Source organism: Gymnoscopelus braueri (assembly GCF_963280865.1).
Source record: "Gymnoscopelus braueri genome assembly, chromosome: 18".
Taxonomy (NCBI): domain Eukaryota; kingdom Metazoa; phylum Chordata; class Actinopteri; order Myctophiformes; family Myctophidae; genus Gymnoscopelus; species Gymnoscopelus braueri.
Window position 1 is genome coordinate 30528482 of NC_137618.1, and position 20943 is coordinate 30549424.

At 42.3% G+C, this 20943-nt stretch overlaps 1 protein-coding gene across 1 annotated transcript; it reads right to left on the reverse strand.

Moving 5' to 3' along the window:
* Nucleotides 1–2121: 2121 nt before the first annotated feature.
* On the reverse strand, nt 2122–16484 carry LOC308073770 (uncharacterized protein). The gene is made up of 15 exons (XM_080412891.1): nt 16206–16484; nt 14904–15278; nt 13367–13462; nt 11550–11783; nt 10582–10741; nt 7504–7620; nt 6570–6691; nt 6262–6434; nt 5970–6095; nt 5796–5877; nt 4448–4546; nt 4174–4302; nt 3752–3833; nt 3388–3528; nt 2122–2928 (listed from the first exon to the last, which is right to left on the reverse strand). The coding sequence occupies exons 1-15, from the start codon at nt 16437–16439 to the stop codon at nt 2753–2755; spliced, it is 2346 nt and encodes a 781-aa protein (XP_080269017.1). The 5' UTR covers nt 16440–16484; the 3' UTR covers nt 2122–2752.
* Nucleotides 16485–20943: the final 4459 nt, after the last annotated feature.

Sequence of the window (20943 nt, forward strand, 5' to 3'; positions counted from 1 at the left end):
GGAGGGGGGCGTGGCGCTCCCTCACTTCTCTAACTGCATAAAAAAGATTTTAAAAAAAATCATTTGCACATTTAAAAGCAACAAATTTGTAACAACAGCATAATATTGGGTTGTGCAGGTGAGATTTAGAAAACCCTGTGGGGTGGTCCACAGGCCAAATAAGCAGACTTGGCAGAGTCAGACTCAAGAGCTATAAGGGTGGATCAGAGGTTAACCCTAAAACCGAAATAAAGTAACAAAAAAATACCTCCAATCCGCGCAAGACCCGAAAAAAATTCCCACTTCCAAAATTAGCACTACAACAAAATTAGCACTACAACACTGGTTATTATTTTTTTAACACTGGTTAAAAATAGTTTTCCTATATTTGAAAAATAACGTGTGACACAGAACCCTGGTGTCTGCTTGTCCAGCCATAAAACGTTCGGCTCTACTTTGCTTCCCAGTGCCCAGAACATGACTATCTGGCCGTTCCTTGTTTAAAACCTTGGCTGAACAGAGGAAGAGAAGTGTGACCTAAATTCTGTGTAGACTACACTCATTAAATGCTTCATGACTATTATTATTTTATTCAATATATAGATATAGACCTTTTCACACAACAAACAATATAAATGAAACAAAGTTTATTTTCTGTTGTACTAGTGCTTGTGAATATCAAACTTTACTTAGCTGACAGGAAATAAACAGGAAATAAACTTGGGCCGGTGTTGCCTAGCAACACAGTTCCAATGACAAGGTCCATTCTGCTGGTAGTTTAGTGCAGTGATTCTCAATGTGGGGTCCGGAGACCTACAATGCATACAACACAATAGAATACAATACAGGTAGAAGACTCCGTAGCATCAAAAGGTATATTTGCAGAGAAAGGATGGGTGGGGGCGGGGGGCAGTAACCTGACTCTGCCAGATGGGGGCGGTATTGAGTAACTAGTTTCTCAAGACAGCTGAGAAACAAATGTGACGAAAGCTTCTTTGGATCTGGAAGCGTCAGGTTAGGGGGGCAGAGGATATGCTACAAATGTGTTCAAGGAGTTTTTAACTGTGCTCAATTGTATTTTTGGGGAACGAGGTCAGATGGGCTCCTTCTGGTGTTAGGCATCACTCACTCTAGAGTCGTGGTAATATTTAGGTTAGGCCATGTTATTAACTTATTGTTTAAATGAGATAAGGTAAACATTAATCAGGTTAATTTGAAGTGATATCTAACATGTACTAAAATAAGCAATGCTGTGCACACATGGGCATGAAGTCATTCACAACAAAATCCTGAGTGTTTGTTTGATATAAATATTCACTCAGGATTTTACTGACTACAGGCCAATGACTAGTTGTACCCTACATACTGTATTTTAAATGCCCAACATGAACCCGATTTGCTCAATTAAAATATTGAGTGATCAAGTAAAGTCCAGCTTATATTGTAGACGTAGAGGCACACACGGACCAATCTGGGAACCCATCGCCAAATGAAAAGGAAAAACAGCGCCCTCTGCTGTTTTTTACTATCTCACTTGGCTCTGGGAGGAAGTCGACGTAGCACACATGCGCAAGGAAACCGGGGTTTTGGTCTGCCTTCAGCCTTTCACTTCCGGTGGTGCGACTATGTTTTCATTCCCACTAACAATATTTCTACACGGAACACTAACACCACTTCTCCCAGAGAACATGGATCGTTTTGGTTATAAGCCCACTTGTTTCTATGATGAAAGAGCAAGTTACAATGTGAATATCTTTCTGTGGTTTTGTCTGCTCCGAGGACGCTATTGTTAAATGAGTTTCGGTTTGTTTCTAGTGGGGAAGGATCGGCGGACACGTAAATCCCGCCCACTACATTTGATTGGGTAAAGCGCGGCCTGCTTCCTGATCTGAAGGCACGCCCACTTGTATGCCAGTGCGTACGCGACATGACGAACCCCCCCGACAGATTCAAGCGGAGAGCAGAATCTGTTCTTGAGAGATTACACACGGACACAACCAGTAACAAAAAGGACAGTCAAATGAGTAGGACTTTTATTTGCAATGATCTGTTTCCTTGTGTTTCCAGTTTCCGATGCAAAAAGCAATAATTCCTTAAATAATAAAGAAAGCAAAGATATTTTCAAAATTACAATAAAAATAATAATCAATGGATTATCTAGAGCACCTCTCTGCATCTGGACAACTGCCACCTTTGCTGGAAAGCGATACATGGTATTACATCAGCAATTTGTTTATTATTACTGAAAAATAAAACTGACAAAACCTTTTTTTGTATTATATATTTACAGAACGCTCCTGAAATGTGTTTACACTTAGAGTAGAAAAGGATTTCGGATCCTTTCTGTTGTTTTTCTTTTCTCTTTCATCAAGTCAATCAGGGTTGACTACTGGGGATGGGAGAAACGATGGCTTTGAGGAAGCATAAACACCACTAACCTCAGTAGTCAACATCAAAGGTCACAATCAAGTCCTCAATGTTTCTGTCCTCACAGGTCCCATTGTAGTAAACAGCTAATGGAAAAAGGAAGAAGAGAGAAAAAAGAAAACCTCTGCTTAAAACCCCCCTTCCCCCATCGGATTACGGTAAATCTGCGACCTACATTTACTCTGCCAATGTTTCTCCCACTGCCATCATCAATAGAAATGCACTTCAACCATGCTGCACACTCCAATAAGAAAGGGAAATATTTAAAAAAAATCACACACATTATGGCAATGACAGCCATTCCCAAAGAACATGCTACGTGACAGCATTCAGTAAGTCTCCAGTCCTAGTCAGACTCGTCCTCAGCCTCACGGAGCCAAGTGAAGAAGGCGGTCACCGACTTCAGGGCCACGCCCTTGCCCGTTTGCTCAGCAGGGTCCTTGCTGGACTCCCACTTGTAGAAGGCCTCCTCTTTGATGATGTCCTCGTCATAGAGGGTGTCAAATAACATCCGCAGCAGGTCTAGACAGCGAGGGACAGACAGGAAGAGGGTTGACGGACGCCGTTCATATTGGCTCTAACCGGCTACACAGTAAAATCCTCTGTGTTTATTTGCAACTCTTAGGGTCCCAATGCAAAAATGCAAACACTTCTCCACCGAAGATAGGAGACTCCTTACCACGAGCCCTCCACACCCTGGATGGATCCTTGACTGGAGTAGCAAAGACCCAAATCTACCTGCATATGATTGGAGTGTCTGTCACTGATCTCTGTGAATGCGGAAAACCACAGACTGTTGAACATATTATCGATGAATGCCCAATCTTCAAATCACCACATGGAGTCAGCGGCCTCATTGAACTGGATGATGATACCACTTCTTGGCTGATGTCCCAATTGCCTGTGTAGCCCTACACGAACGAACGAACGAGGGTCCCAATGGGGTACTTATTGCTGATTAGGGGGAACGGCTATACTCACTAGGAGGTTGCTCCATGTGCACCATGAGGGCCTGGAGAGCGTAGAGGGCTTGCAGCTGTTTGTGCTCGTCACTCAGGTACCTCTGCAGGAGACTGGCTCTCTGGGTGATCTGATCTACATCCACCTTGTAGGGGTTCTCGCCTGAAGGGAGGAGAAAGAAATGCTGGTTCATATAAATTGACTTGGTAAAAATAAAAGGCGGTGTGGGGCTCGACGGATACTCCCATACACAGTAAAATACCAAGAGAGCATTAAAATGTAAGGGACCATTTGGTTACATTTGTATACTCTGAGTTTACAACCTGATAACTGAAACTGAACACTGAGGATTTTACTGTGTATTCTCAATTTTAGGTATACTTACATATGATGGCTGACTGGCATATAGATGTCATCAGAGCACGCGCAAAGTGGTTCCAAACAGTCTGTCCCTCATACACGTTGGCCTGGATGAGTAAAACAAGACAGGTGAATATTCAAATGATTTATTTTCACATGACTGTGTGAATTGTACTTGCTGGAATAATTACATCTTGACACACCAAACACTCACACAGATTGTTTCTCCAAAATACATTTTCATATTTCAAAATCTGTGATTGATGTTTAGTTACAACCAAAATACTGTATAGACTAATTATACTGTTCACTAAATGGGCACAGTTATTGTTCACACTACCAGTTGTTGCATATTTACTTATGCAGGTCTATTAAAAAATATATCTTAAGAACAGAAGATTTTTTATTTATTTAGATCAGCCATACACATCCCCAACATATACCCACCTCAACCCAGACTCGGATCCGCTGGTTGTTGGCTTTGTCCTGGATGAGTCTGTCAAAATGTTTGCCGAGCTCCTCTGCAGACAGTACCTTCTTCTTATTGGTTTCCTCACCAAGAGTAAACTCCACCTTCTGTTAATGGTGCACAGGGCACACAGATACCTCAATCAAAACAGATTCCTATTGAACCAACAACCCATATTTAAATTCAGCAGTTTGCTTCTCCATTTTAATGTTAGATTATAAATTAGATGGACTGTTGTATGATCGTACAAACCTGTTCTGTCACAAACTTGTTGACATCCTCATCCTTGAATAAGAAGTCACTCCAGTTCAGCCCACCTTCAGCCCACATAGCTCCAACCTTCTTATGGGTCTGGTGGAAACAATACAACATGTTATCAACACAAATACAAGTAGATTTGTGTGGACATGGACAGTGATGTTATCAACACAAATACAAGTAGAATGTTGTGGATATAATAAAGTACTTAAAGTCATACTGTGTAACATATTAATGGTATAATTTTAGCAGTCTTTTGGGCAACACCTCTGGTAGCTTCATTGTCACATTACACATCTGTCTATACGGATGCACCCTTGGATGTTGGTTGTCTAGGAAGTTGACAACCGGAAATGGTTGAATTTGGCAGAAGTACCGCCCAAGGAAATGACGTTGATGCTTTACAAATCTGTTGATATTCTCCGTGAATGAAACGAGTGTTGTGATTGGTCAAAAAATATAGTTTCCGGGGGAAACGCGTACGACGGAAATCTTGTCCACTCAGGACTTCCTAGACACTCGCTGCTTTAGGTCGTGACCAGGCTCTTCTCTTCACAGATGAGTGAGGCTGGGACCGAGGTTAATACGGATGTAACTCTCAAAAAGGAATGCTGCAGGGCCCTAGCGCCCAAGGATATTTTGGAAACGGATCAACTTTCCAGTGCATTTCAGTACTTAAGTCATTTCGGGCCAGACATTCACGAATGAATAGATTTTAATAGTGTTTAGATAAGTTGTCAAAAAACATTTATGTGGAATGGTTATTGTGAAGAATATACCAGTGAAAGACTACATCAAGCATAACTTGTCTAATTTAAAAAGTTTTACAGTATGACTGTAAAGGGGCAAAAACACCCCTCATAGAAACACCTAAATAACTGCATGTAAAGTACGCCCTCTAAAGGTAGAGGACTAACCATCAGTGATGGCAAAGATATTCAATTATTAAAGATACAGCATCCCAATTGGAGCCACTAGAGACGAAAGGTACACAACCTACAAATGATCTCGCGAAAGTCCAATGTTTACTGGTGCTAGATCCCGTGAGAGTGTGTTGCTTGGACAGAGAAAGGTTGATAATAAAGTAGATTTTCTGATTTGTCCCTCTGAAAAAAGCCATTTTTGTATAAAAATCTTGGGAAGATTGAATGGATTGTGACGATCGGGTCCAATATTTAGTTCAGTGACCATGGGGCTAAAGTTCACTCTTCCATTGGAAATAATAAGACTCCAACCTGCTTCCGGTCTCCTAAAAAGGCGGCCACCTACTTCAAGCAGACACAGGAACTAAACCAGAGAAGGCATGTCTTTCTTTTTTTTGTCTTGGGTGATAGTCACGTACCATTCCTTTGCAGAGCAAGGTGAGGATCTGGACGAGAAGCACACCAGCCTGACCTATAGGCACTAGAGGCTTGGATATCTCCCTGAATACACAATTCACACAAATTAAGATCTCACCAGTTTATACGATATGATTACTCTGTGATGATGATGAGGTCTACAGTCAGAGCCTCACCTGAAGAGCTGTCCCATAGGGATGCCTGCTTCGTGAAGCATGGGTGTGATGAGCTCCGCCAGGTAGAGCCAGAAATGGGGGATGTCTATGGCCATGTCCTCTCCCACTTCCAGTATCTCCTGTAGCCTACAGACCGGCAAAGCACAGCAAGGACGGCTCAATATCACCTCAAGTCATCTCTTCTAATCTTTTCAGGTCACAACACATTGGGGAAGTACCCGAAGGCAAGATCTTTACCAGTTGAGTGAAATACATGAATAAATATGCAGTGTATGACCCTCATCTCTCCCACCCTTTGTAGTACTGCTGTGTGGTCAGCGTTCCAGCCTTGACGAGCTGCTGCAGCAGCAGGCCCATGTGTTCCCTGGCAATTGTGCTGCGCTCGAGTGTCGACTCCAATCCGGTCCGCACAAACACGAAGAGCAAAGAGGCACAGTTGAGCTCCGCCACACACTGCAATGCCTCCTACAGTGCCCAGAGAGGAGAGGGGGAATCATAAGACATCATGGTCATTTAAAAAGACTCCGCCTCCTATACTACTGTACACAGCCTGACAAAGTCATTTTTCATAATAAGTGCAAACGGTCACCCGCTTTGTACCTTCAAGCTATTAATGTGAAGATACTCCTCTATGATGGCGTTGGACTTCTTCTCCAACTCGTCTTCGCTCAAGGCGGGTTTGGAAAGAGCAGGGGAAGGAGTGGGGGCCTTGTCACACTTTCCTGTGGAGGGGGGGGACAAAAACATTCTCATTCCCAAGTCTCATCCCATGCCTTTCTGGTTTTTCATCTCATTATGTGCATAGTTCTACATTATAGCACTCGTTTTAGTTGTGCTTTATGACACCTCTCTCTAATTCCACAAAGCCATCCAGAATATGCAGCCCGCCCAGCCCCAAATCCTGAGTTTCTGGTGCTGGCTATACCTGCAGGCTCCTTGCTGGGAGCCCTGTCTCGGCTTCCTTGGTCCCAGTCATAAGTCATGCTGGCCACGCGGCACACAGGCTCCGTGGAGCCACGGCCATCAACCCCGCGGGTGCCACGCTCTTCAGACTCTCGACTGAAGCTGCGCTTGGTGATGGGCTGACGGGCCCCGTCGTCACGCCCTTCACGACGCTCGAATCGGTCAAACCTATCCCTGTCACTCCAGTTTAAATTGTCTTCTAGTTATATTGTAATGTTGTATTAGCAACATTACAGTAGGGCGGCTAAGAATCAGCGGTGTACACAGATTCATCCTTCCACCACAACAAAACGACAGACTGTGTCAGGCCTTGAAGCTGGCCATGAAGCTGTACAATGATGCCAGGCAAATGACCAATGTGAAAAGGACAAGTGGCTTGGGTACATCTTACTACAAAGAATCTCATTATGATTACAGAGTGCGAAAAAACAACAACCCAGAGGTAGATGAACAACTTGGATTAAAACCCTTCAAAGATTATCATGGGGACAAATTTTCCCTTGTGTGATCAATGTACTGTAGGTCTAAACAGTCTCTGCGGAACGTGCCACCAACATTGCGCTGCACGTACCTGTATGAGTAAGGGACAAATACTGTAAATCCATCTTGGTTCTTGATACATGCATCTTCATGCATCTTACTGGCTCTCCACTGACTGGTTTGGCTCCCGTTGTTCCTCGACTACTGCCTTTTTTTATAATAAATTTTTTGATAAAAAGAAATCGGTAAAATCAGGCAAAAATAAGAATAAAAATATAGCTGCAAGCAGCAATAATACAAGAAAAAAGAAAGAAGCAATGATAAGTAATATGCGCCATATATAGAAGACTGAACTTGAGAGAAAGAAAACCATGCAATTAACATGAGCATTTTAAACCCTCACTAACCGTAACCTCAGTAAAACTCAGTAACCTCCTAACATCAAGGAATACTATGCGTAAGCCTAAGAATGCCAAATCATGATCACCTCAACACATCGTCGGGGACAGGGATCGAACCAGTGACCTCCGGACTCATAGGCTGCCTTTCTTCTCATTGAGCTAGATATATGGCCTCCCTGACAGTGTCTGTTGATATATATAATTCTTTCCGTCCCTGATGGACCAAGCCTCTGTTTTGCTAACTACTCCAGATCACTGGTTCCCTAACCGTCTACCGATAGAGAAATTGTACGTCTCCTCGGAACAGAAACCAGTGAAAGTACAAGCTCACAAAACGTTGCTATCTGAAAAGTTGTGAGATTGTAGATCGGCTATTTTCACAATGAAGTATGTCATACATTGAAAAAACATACTCTCAATTAAGCATTTCAGGTTAACTTTAACAATTGCACATGTATTAATTGACACAATCATGTGTGCAATGCAACTTAAATGAAGTCTGCATCAAGTGAGGCTTGAACTGGTGACCTTGAGGTTGTAAGACACACGCTTAAGCGAGAAGCCATTGGACCAACAGACCTGATCTAGTGAAAAAGGAGGTCAGACAGATTATCGTTTCACGCAAATAGCAAAAAAATCCTGGGTTTAAGTGTTCTTCAAACTGCTCAAAATTGCGGAAAATCTAAGGGCGGAGCTTACTGGCCAAAGCGATACATGTGTTCCTCATGAGTCAAGGCACAAGTGTAAGCAAGTTTCACGACTTTCGGCCAAACGAGGGATGACTTATGCCTGTTTAAAGTTTGCATGTTAAAAAAAATGCTATAGCGCCCCCCTTAGGCCAATTGGAGTAAGATTGGTTTCAGTGATATTTGCAATGACCCTCTACATTACTAAGTTTCAAACAAATGTGAGTCTGCATGTGTGTGTTAGGCACAAATGAATAATTGTCATAAAACTGCAATTATCTCCTCCTGGGATTTTTGAGCAATCTGCACGAAACGTTTTACACATGAACTTTGGACCTCGGCCGACAAAACGTTAGTAGCGGATTTTCCGTAAGTGAAAGAATTAAGCTTTTAAGAGCCAATGACTGTTTTTCATATAATTCAAAATGGTCTGAGATCTAAAGGTCAGAGGTCAAAAGTCAGAGTGTGAAAGTTGTTTGTAGGTCAAACAGGGCATGAGTTGTACCTGTTCAAAGTTGGCATTTTCAATTGAGTGCTATAGCGCCACCTTTTGACGAAAGATTGTGAGAATTATTTCTTGATAGTTTTTATGGCCGAGTTTCGTAAAAAGCGACAGCACGGTTCAGCCAGAACTGCAAAAAGTGGCAGAAGAAGAAGAAGAAGAAGAAGAAGGAGAAGAAAAATAATGCCAATCTTAAAACAGAGCCCAGCTCAGTGCCTGAGCTCTGGCCCCGTAATAACATAACCCTAACCTAACCCTAACCCTAACCCTAAAACCGAAATAAAGTACTGTAACAAAAAAACACCCAAAAACTGCCAATATCCGCCCAATAACCGCAAATTATCGCGTGTGCATGCGTGCCCACCCGCTCCTGCTAAGGCCCAGCCTATACTAGCGTACTGGCTGCGCCACTGCTCTCAGCTAGGGGGTCCTTGGCCTGAAAAGGTTGAAGACCCCTGATCTGATGGATAGGGTTCTGTGCAGACTGCAGTCCATTTGGAAACACTTGGACCTAGCCCTGGTCCAGAGCGTTACTGAGTTCTCTCTAACTCTCTAACGCTCTGGACCAGGGCTAACTTGGACCCTACCTGGTCGTAGTGTTGTATGGTTGCTCCTGACATTATCAGAATGGCAACAGCTAAATTATTTGATCTCTGATGACCGCAACATTCTCTGTGTCCTCCTCTTCAATACCTTCGGTTTTGGTCAAACTTTGGACGACTCAAACTAGCGACTCCCGTGGTCGCTAGTTTGAGTCGTCTAAACACTTTCTGTTTCTTTTTCCTCAGTAGCTTTCACTGTTTTAAAATACTTGCTTAAATCTGCACACTTTGCAGCTTTTGCACAGATAGCTCTTGTATCATTATGTTTTTGAGCTCCTGATTATTTTTCTTTCCCCAAATTCAACTTGTAAACAAGCCAGTGAATGAAATCACATGTTGGCTGGTGGGTGTGATGGAATACAACGCCTCGTCGCCTCGTCCCAAAACACGCTCGCCCCGGGTATAGCTGGCGGGCTCGGTCGGCGAAAGAAATGGGGGCGAGTGTGTTTTGGGGCTGTGTTTCTCGTCAATGGGAGGGTGTTTTAGGACGACGGTTCAACCGTCGTCCTAAAACACCCTCACCCCAGGTCTAATCCGGCGGCCACGATCCGCGAAAAAAATGGGGCAGTGTGTTTTAGGACGAGCGTTCCGTTTTCCACCCGGTTGCTGTTTTTGACATAAAAGCCAAGTCTCAAAAGGGTGAGACTTGGCAGCTCTGGGTCACACTAATTTATTGCCTCCCATACTACAGGCTTTAGTAGCCTTCCCAGACATACTTCCACCTGTACAAACTGGAAATGTACTGTACAGTAGGGGCCGGTTAAAACACAATAAAGACATTTAAATCTAACCCTAACCTCTCCTTTGAGAAATATTCTTGCTTAGATTCTTCAATGTTTCTGTCCAATCTGACAGACAGTCTACCTGTGTACCATCAGTCTGCTCCAGTTCAAATATCTCCATTTGCCTTCTGACTTCATCAATCCATGTTTACTATGATGGCTGGTTGGAAAAACAAGAAACACATTTAAATCTCACCTCTCTTTGATATCTCTGGCCAAGTTGTCTTCAGGATGTTGTCTAGTTGGTCTCTCAGAGCAGACACCACATCAATCACATCTGTGAAGGACCTCAGAGGACAGATGACCACACTTGGTGAGACTGGAGATCCACTGGAACTGGCAAGAGACTGGAAACTCTGGAGAGAGACAGGTAAACCAGTATAGACAGGGATAGAAGATCATTAAACCAAGAGATCAATAGATTAGTACATTGATCACAATTGGTGGAGTTGAGCTGATGTCCTTGTTGTTCAACCAGTACACACACACACACACACACACACACACACACACACACACACACACACACACACACACACACACACACACACACACACACACACACACACACACACACACACACACACACACACAAACTAGCAGTAAAAGTTCTCTGTAGTAAATGATGATTTAATTTGTCTCTAATTCTCATACAGATAATTGCGATTAACAATGTGATTGTGTTTTTGGCATTGAGCATATCAAAAATAAAATATATTTCTGTTCCAATCTACGAACACAAATTGTACAGGGCAGATAGTGAATGATTTTATACTGTCAAAATATTTTACAAAATAGTGGAAGTAGCCAATCTACAAGCTCAGAAGCTGATCTTGTAGATCTGCTATTTTCGGAAAATGTTTACAATTATGACAATTATAGAAGATTATTGTGCTGTCAAATAATTGTGATTAGGCGATTTTTTTATAATTGTGACAAGCTTAATTCTGACATTGTTATTCTGGTCTGTACAACTACTGTATACTAGAACTATATTAGTATTAGTAACTACCAGCATTAATAATGTCATGTTATGCCATGTCATATACTATGATGTAATGGAATGTGATATAATATGACATGATGGAATGAGATGATATACTGTATGAAGCTGATTTCTCCTAAATGAGTCAAAACCAAACAGTAAAATGCCATGTGTGGAACCTGAATGAAAGTGATGATGTCATCAGTGTTGGACAGCTCCTCCAGGTCAGCATGTCTCCTCTCCAGCTGCTCCATGTGGTCCTCCAGCTGCCTCAGGAGAGCCTCAGTCTGAGCCACAGCAGTCTGCTGCTGATCTCTGATCAGTTCTTTAAGCTCACTGCGTCTTCTCTCAATGGAGACCATCATCTCACTGAAGATCCTGTCACTGGCCTCCACTGCTGCTTCTGCAGAGCTCTGGCTTCACTCACACACACACACACACACACACACACACACACACACACACACACACACACACACACACACACACACACACACACACACACACACACACACACACACACACACACACACACACACACACACACACACACACACACACACGTCGAAAGGAAGAAAGAAACTCTTGGTTATTAGTTGTCATGTTTCTGTAGAACTTTGTGGGGAATAAATCACAACACTAGAAAAAGTGCTCCTCGGAGCATGATTTTAGGAATTCTGACCTATCCTGCAAACTTTGAAAGCCAATGTTAGGCAAGTAGGATGGAATATGAAATATCGGACATCCATCTTGATCACATGACTATAGAGATACTGTGTACCGATTTGTGTGTTTTTTGGACAGAATCTGAAGGAGTACGAGGAAAACATTTGTTTTACAAAAGTCAGCCTCCTGGTGGCGCTATAAAAGGCAGAAGTGAAAAATGCAGGGCAAAGGTTTTTCCTTGGCCTCTAGGGAGTGTGCGTGCAAAGTTTCACGCAGATCAGTGCAGTTATAGGTAAAAATGTGAATCGGCCCGTTATAGCGCCACCATGAGGCTGATGAGAACGTTTTCAAGTGGCATTTCTTCCTGGGCCAAGTGGGAATGTACGTGGAAAATTTCACAGAAATCGCATGCTGCGTTCATGATTTGAGGCATTTTGTTCAAAACGAACCAATCCTGCAAACTTTGGAAGCCAATCTTAGCCAATCAGGATGGAATATGGAAAATCGGACAGATCAGTGTTGATCACATGACTATAGAGATACTGTGTACCGATTTGCGGTACACAGTATCAAATCAGTACCAAATCTGTAGGAGTAACATCCAAAAATGTGTTTTGCAAAAGTCTGCCTCATGGTGGCGCTATGACAGGCTGATCTGAAAAATGTGGGGCAGAGGTTCTGCTGTGGCATCCAGGGAGTGTGTGTGTGCAGTTTCACAGCGACTGGGCCAACGGTGGAGGAGATTAGCTGCTCGCAGACAGAAGGACGGACGGACACACGGACACACAGACGGACGGACGGACAGGAGGCAAAACATACTCTCTCGCCATGCCTTTCGGCCTGGCGGAGACAATAAGAATTGGTGGCCATTCCATGATGTGATGGATTCTTTACTGTCACTGTTCTTTACTGTCATTCTGGGTACTTTAGTGCAGTGGTTCCACAAGGGTCCTTCAGGGGGTTCCATGGGGTAGGCAGCAAAATTAGTTGATATAGCATAACATTTTTAACCAACCTTAAACCTATATATACACATCAGCTATTTGAAAAAGTTCACAACACATCGAACGCGTCGGGACACATTGTGAGATTGTAGATCTGCTTATTTAAAAAAAAGAGTAGACATTTAGCAAAAATATGTGGGTTGCTGGCACACAAATATTTTCAAATGGGGGTCCACAGCCAAATATTAATTGGCGATGAAAAGGTTTTAGAACCACTGCTGTAGTGCTTCTGATGACACAAGGCACTGTCTCATCCATATAAGTAGCATCACCATCTTTCCACAGTAAACACAAGAACAAGAACTATTATCATAATATCAGCTCACGTTCAGGGCCTCCATGACCTGTCTCAGGTCTTTCAGCTCCTTCTTTTTCTCCTGGATCTTCTGCTGGACTTCCTCCTTACTTGTCACCAGCTGTTTCTGCAAGAAACAGGAAGAGACAGTTTGGCTTGTAAACAAAGCACATTTTCTAGTCGGGATACCAACTGTATAACTTCTCCAAAATACAGGGGCAAGATTAATGGAAATGAAATATGATTCAAAAGTTATCAATCGCCTCTGTTTTTGATTGGGTCCAAAATTAGTGCACTTCATCCTTTAATACCTTTTATTGTACAACACCATGATTTCTGCTTTTAATGTTTCTGACATGGTTATTAGTGTGGTTGCCCTAACAGGGCAACCAGACTATAGTACTCTACCTACTTTATTTATTATAGATAAACTTTATTTTGGAATGGATCTCCTCCCACAGTTTTTCCCCCCCAATTTTGTGCTATATGTCAAAATGACCAGCTTCACCGGGAATCGTGCGCTTGTACTTTGCTAAGACATTGGTTACATAGTTTAATTGATATTGATTTATTAGTGCATTAAATTTCCCCATCCACTTTAATAGGAAAATGAAAAAACGCCCATTCAAGTATTTTTTTCTCAGAAATTGTAAGGGCTAGAGTTACAAGACTTGCAGGGGAGGTTCATAATTTAGTGCGAAATTATTATACAACATTTTACACCAGTCGGCCCCCTTTACGTTTTGGCCTATAACTCTTGAACCGTAGGTCGTAAAATCAAACTTTTTCCCTGGATTCCTTGGGTCACGACGCATCTCCCCATATAGGCCACGCCCATTTGCGTCAGGATCGATTTTCCGCCATTTAGAATTTTCTTCAAAACACACTTTTTGCACCTTTTCCTACAGATTTTGTCCAAATCTCACAAAAATCGGTACACGTGATCTATGGACCCATGCGATAAACCCATCCAAACGGCATTTTGGTTGTCCTTACCGTTCGTCCGTAATTGGCTTCCAAAGTTAGTGGGAGGGGCCCGTTTTACCAAAAATGCCAAAAATCACGAACGAAATGTCCAATCGATCCCAAATTGTCGAGGGTGGTTTACTCAAAGAATCCCCAAAAGCATTTCCACTTTGATCCATAGGGGGCGCCACAAATGCGCAAAACGTAACCGTTCGATGCAAAAACATGATTTTTGGGGGGATCAATCCTCTCAAAATGAAACGCGAGTGATCTCAGGAGTGACGTGACAATACAATTGGCCCGTTACATTTGTGGGAGGGGCCTATTTCTTTAGTGGGAAGGGCCTATTTCTTAAAATCGAAACGGCACGTATCACGAACGCGGGATCCGATCGTCACAGAATTCGAATCGCACGTCACACAGCCTCCGAGGGTATTCCTCCCGGCGTATCACTCGAGTCCCGGCGGCGGCGACCACCGACCGGCGTCGGCGCAACCACTCTTTGCAATTTCCCAGAATTGCGACGCGTCTAGTTTAGTTCTGCTTCTATCTTTAAAACATGATCTCTCTCATGATTTGCCTTCAAGTGATCGTGGTCCTACCTGTTTCTCTGCCTTCTCTGAGGCAGCTGACACCGTGTCATGGCCCTTATGTTCATCCATGGTGCACAGATAGCAGATACACTGGCGGTCTGTGCGACAGAACACCTCCATCAGCTTGTCATGACTGGAGCACATCTTCTCCTGCAGTTTGTTAGTGGCTGGGACCAGCTTGTGCTTCTGCAACGCAGGAACATTGTAGTGAGGCTGGAGGTGAGTCTCACAGTAAGAGACCAGACACACCAGACAAGACATGAGAGCTTTGTGACGTCTGGCTCCGGTGCAGAAATCACAGGCCACGTCTGCTGGACCGGCGTACAGCAGAGCAGCAGAGACAGAAGACTGCTGACCTCCTGTACTGCTCAGCTTCATCACAACCTGGAAGTAAAGAGAAGAGGAGGGGAGGTCACTCACTGATGACAAATACAACAGTCATTGTGAGGTTCATGGTGATGAATACAGTGAGAAATTACAGGTAAATTCATCTAGTAAGATCATTGTAACATTATCTGAACACAGTGCTTCTGAACTTTTTGTATTACATAAAGTTGATTGCTTTATGTTGTTAAAAATGTACAATTTAAGCATTTAGCAGACACCCTTAACCACTAGAACCCCATGTATCTGCTATTATGTTTGCCTACAGTGAATGACATGCCAAGAATAGGGACGCTAGGGTTTAATGATTAACCAGTGACTAACACAGTCAAAGATCATAGTAAATGACCCTAGTCAACAAAAATGACAGCATAAGGTAAGTAGATTGCAAATAAACTAAGATACCAGGTAAACATCAAGCATCTGCTTAAACCAGTGTTTTTCAAACATTTTCATGTCAAGGACCCCCAAATTAATATGTATTTGGCCACGGACCCCCATATGAAAATATTTTGTGCCAGGGACCCCCATACAATATTTATGTAGTTAATGTTTCAAAAAAATATTGCATATCGTATTGCGATGCATTGTGAGCTTGTAGATCTGTAATTTTCAAGTACTGTACAGTAGCTGATGTATAGGGTTACAGTGGTTAAACAGACTGTCATGCTCTTTTAACACATTTTGTTGGGGACCCCCTGGAACCCCCTCATGGACCCCTGGGGGTCCCCAGACCCCACTTTGAGAACCACTGGTCTAACATGCTATCTAATAGTTCTTAGTATTTGTGGACATTATCAACATACATAACATAATGTGTAGTAAGTAACCAATATAGTATACCATCTATCACAATAGTCAACAAGGAGTTTGCTGTAGCAGAACATGTAGTTTAATGTGTGGTTGTAACGTGTAAGGTCATCTCACCTCAGCCAGCAAGGTGTTCTTCCTCAGAACAGGTCTGGGACTGAAGCTCTCTCTGCACTGGGGACAGCTGTAGACTCCAGTCTCCTCATACTGGTCCCAGTAACCCTCAATACAGCTTCTACAGTAACTGTGTCCACACTGTAGAGCCACTGGTTCCTTTAGAAGGTCCAGACAGACAGGACAGCAGAACTGGTCCTGGTCCAGATCACATGTCTGTTGTTGCTGTTGTGCCATTTGACTGACAACCACACTCACTGAGAGAAAGCACAACACTTTGGTTTACTCTGAAGAGAGACTGAGAGAGAAACACACAACAGCTAAGTTTCGTTTCTTCTGAAGAAAAGTAGGAGAGGCAAAGTTTGGGACTTCCTGGATGTTTGCTGGAGGCAGTGGTTTTAAAGAGACAGTGAATGTGTAGCACAAACAGGTTCAGCTTGTGGTTGAACATTGTACAGCTGGACTCTCACACTACACACCACCACATTTCCCCTCCATGTGGAAAAGCCTGGTGGTGGTGACACGAGGTTACAAGATAATCAGGGTTATTTATATGGGGTAAAGTAGGCTATGGCAGAAAACACTCTAATACTCTCTAGGATTACATATAATGTCATGGCAAGACAGGTGAACTCGATCATACTAAAGGGTAAACCTGAAAATGATACAAGGGTGACATCTGTTGGCCAATTCAGTGATGCCTTATTGTCTCCACCAGGCCGAAAGGCATGGCGAGAGAGTATGTTTTGCCCCCTGTCCGTCCGTCCGTCCGTCCGTCCATCCGTCCGTCCGTCCGTCCGTCCTTCTGTCTGCGAGCAGCTAATCTCCGCCACCGTTGGCCCGGTCGCTGTGAAACTGCACACACACACTCCCTGGATGCCACAGCAGAACCTCTGCCCCACATTTTTCAGATCAGCCTGTCATAGCGCCACCATGAGGCCGACTTTTGCAAAACACATTTTTTAAATATTACTCCTACAGATTTTCTCCAAAAAACACGCAAATCGGTACACAGTATCTCCATAGCCATGTGATCAACACAGATCTGTCTGATTTTCCATATTCCGGCATCCTGATGGATAAGGATAAGGATAATTCCTTTTAACAGGACGTTTATGAAAGTCCTTGCGGGCTTGTTTCCAATGAGGGCCTGTGAGCAATTAGGGGTTAAAGGAGAATTCCGGACAAATTAAGTGTTATCTTTGATGTCTCGTTACTCACCTAGCGACGTGAAAAGTGGCGTTCTTTTTTCCATATATTCCCCTGTCGTCATTTTTTAAACCCCCTCCGTTGTCATAATGGCTCCCGGTTGTTTTTAGGATTGATTTAAAAATTATTTTAATAGTTTATAAAGCTCTAAATGGTCTAGAACCTTCCTACCTCTCTGACTGCCTAGAGAGATATGTTCCAAACCGGGCCCTCAGGTCTTCAAGTGCTGACCTGCTCGAGGTGCCTACAATGACATATAAAACATACGGTGAAGCAGCATTCTGCTTTTACGGACCGACAGTGTGGAATAATCTCCCATTACACCTAAGACAGGCAGCCTCTGTCGATAGCTTTAAAGCACAGCTCAAGACCAATTTCTTCACTCTTGCTTTTAGCTGATTCTTTGGTTGATTTTTAATTCCTCACTGTATTGCCTATTTTAATGTTGTTTTATGCTTTTGCTTTTATTTTATTTGATTTTATTTGATTTTTGTTTGCTTTATTGTTAAATTGGTTCTAACTGTAATTGTATTCTTGCTCTGTAAAGCACTTTGAGCTGCATTTCATGTCATGAAAGGTGCTATACAAATAAAGTTTATTATTATTATTACCTGACCTGGCGGAGACTTGTGCTCCGAGGAGCACTTTTTCTAGTTTTTACAGTGTGTTGGTTTACTTTTGTTGTTATACATGGAAAATGGAAAATGTTTATTATATCATCAGGTGTGTACCGTTCATGTGTTTGAGACATGCAAGGAGTGTTGTCTCTCCAGGGAATTGTGCATGTAAACTGGATATGAAATGTGAGTATAATTCTATGTACACGGAAAAGAGCTTTATACATTTCTGCATGTGATGTGTGATTCTGTGTAACATTCTACATGTTTATGTGCTGACATTCAGTGTACAGCTGCAGTTGAGGAAGTGTGGCAATTGTGAACCAAGTCACTCATGCAACTTTACAGAGTCACAGTAATGTAGTTTGTTTTATCTTTACTTTTAATATCACACTGTTATTTGGATACAGTATGTGTGTATTATGAGTTAACTGTGTTTGGTATTTGTTTGTAGGGTCATGTGGAGTGAGCGGCCTAGGTTTGACCGCTGTTCCTTTTTCTTGATAGTGTTTCCTTTGTAGTTGAGTACATGGCACAAATCAGCTGGCCGGCTACCGCAATCGAGCATGGTTTTGCTCCTAGAGTTAGACTTATGGTGATAAGTAGAGTGCGGAGCTGGTTTCTATTTGTTTATTTGTTATTTGTTTGAGAAACCATCTTCCCCATTGTAGCTAACACACGTAACCCAGCTCTGCTTGAACTCCCTTTGTATTAGGCTGCCATACAGGTGAGGGGCTTTGTACACTATTTGGACTGCCGTGTGCAAACAGGGCATTGGGCCTTTTCGTTTGTTGCGCTCTATAGAGTTGCAGTGTTGGTTGCAGTGTTGGCCTTGAGCTCAAGTGTAAGGTGCTGTGTTATCGTGTGATTTCACCCATTTGATTCCCCTCTCTAAGCCTGCAACCATCAGGAGTCGAGCACAAGCAAGCTGGTTTTTGTGGGAAGCATTTGGGGAAATGTTATATGTTGTATGTCATTGCTCACTTCAGATTTTAAATTAATTTGAAATAAAACTATTTTATTGAAATTCCTTATTTTTACTAAATGCTAATAAAGATTGTATATTTTTCTATTATACTTGAGTCCTGCCTGTTGATCATTATAGCGGGGTAACAATCATATCTAATATTTTGTAATAATAGTCAAAATCTACAAAGTAACTAGTAACTAAAGTTTTCAAATAATTGTAGTGGAGTAAAAAGTACAATATTTGCCTCTGAGGTGTAGTGGAGTAGAAGTAAAAGTATAGACCAATTATTTGTTTACATTGAGACTGGACGCACAGGTGATTTCATGAAATCAATTCCCAACATATTGTTTCAGGTGCGCTGGTTTCAGTACAGTTCATTCAACCGCCTGTTGTGTGTTGGCTATAGTGAGGAGGCACGTTTTAGCGAGATATGACCCTAACTCGATCTATGGACATAACAGAATGGGTTTCATTTGGTGCCGGCCTGCGCGCGCATACTGGTTCTTATCAGTGTGACTGTTAAGTCGTCTATTGAAAATTGGAAATACCAATAAAGTAGTAAAGTAAAAGTAAAGAAAGTAAAAACTCCTCAAAAGTGTACTTAAATACAGTACTTGAGTAAATGTACTTAGTTACTTACTTTACACCACTGCCTCTACTCAAACACAAATAACTAACTGAGAGGGTCCTTGATCAGATCTCCCCAGAAATTAGTTTAAAGGGATAGTTCACCCAAAAAAATACTTATTTTCTTTCAATTACACACACCATGAAGCCTTGAATTCATGGAGATTTTTTTGTTTTTGTTGCATTCCTGAGCCAATAATTTGATGACCGGTGGTAAGATGCTAATGTCTCCGGTAGGAGACTCAAAGTTGACTCTTTGTGTCTCCTACCGGAGCCGCTGCCAGTCATCAAATTATTGGCTTAGGAATGCGACAAAAACAAAAAAATCTCCATTAATTCAAGTCACTATAGGGTGTGTAATCGATTAAAAAAAATTGTGGGTGAACTATCCCTTTAATAGCAACCCTATTATTTGCTTCAGCTATTAAAAAATAGCCGATGTACAAGCTCACAATGCAGCGAATCGCGAGCTAGTTGCTTTTGAACACTAATCTTGAGAAATGTATAATCATTTTTAAACACAAATCATCTGTTGTGGGGGTCGCTGGCACAAAATCTTTTCAAATGGGGTCCATGGGTGACGGCTAAATACATCAAAATTTGAATGTCCTTGACATGAAAATGTTTGAGAAACACTGTTCTAGTGATCCTCGACCTTAAGTTTTTTTTTTTCTTCTTTTTTCCTGTGGTAGTCTGGACCCTTATCTAATACAATTATTTATTGTTAGACATGATTTGGTCTGTTATGTACTGAGATAAAACATTTTAACAACACAAATCTTGTATGGGCTGTCTCTGGCACAATTTTTTTTTAGATGGGTGTTGCCAAATTTGGGGTTCCTTGACAATTTGAGAACCACTGTCTTACTGTCTTAACTAAAAGGAGCATACCTGCTATTTTTAACATGTGGTTCCTTTGTCACTCTTAATTTGATAGGATTTAATTCCTCTAAACATTGTTTTAATACATTGTTTTGGTTGTGATATAATGATACAGCAACTGGTATGTTCAACATCCTCAGTATTAAAGCTACAATCCATAACTTTTCATGTCCAACCTGGGATTAGATCCCATGTCTGGTCTCCCACATGGCAGACCAAACTTTTAATGCTCTTCCAAGACGGAATCTTCCTTGGCCAGGGGAAATTGGGCTTATGAGCTTCAGGCAGAACTCCTTGTCAACCAGTAGGTGTCCTACCCCTACCCAACACCCGGTTCTAAAAGTCTCAGTGGAAGAGTAGGGGGACCACCTCCAACCACTGGAGATGTGCTACTTATATTAACATAAATAAGGTTGTATTCATCAAAATACATTCC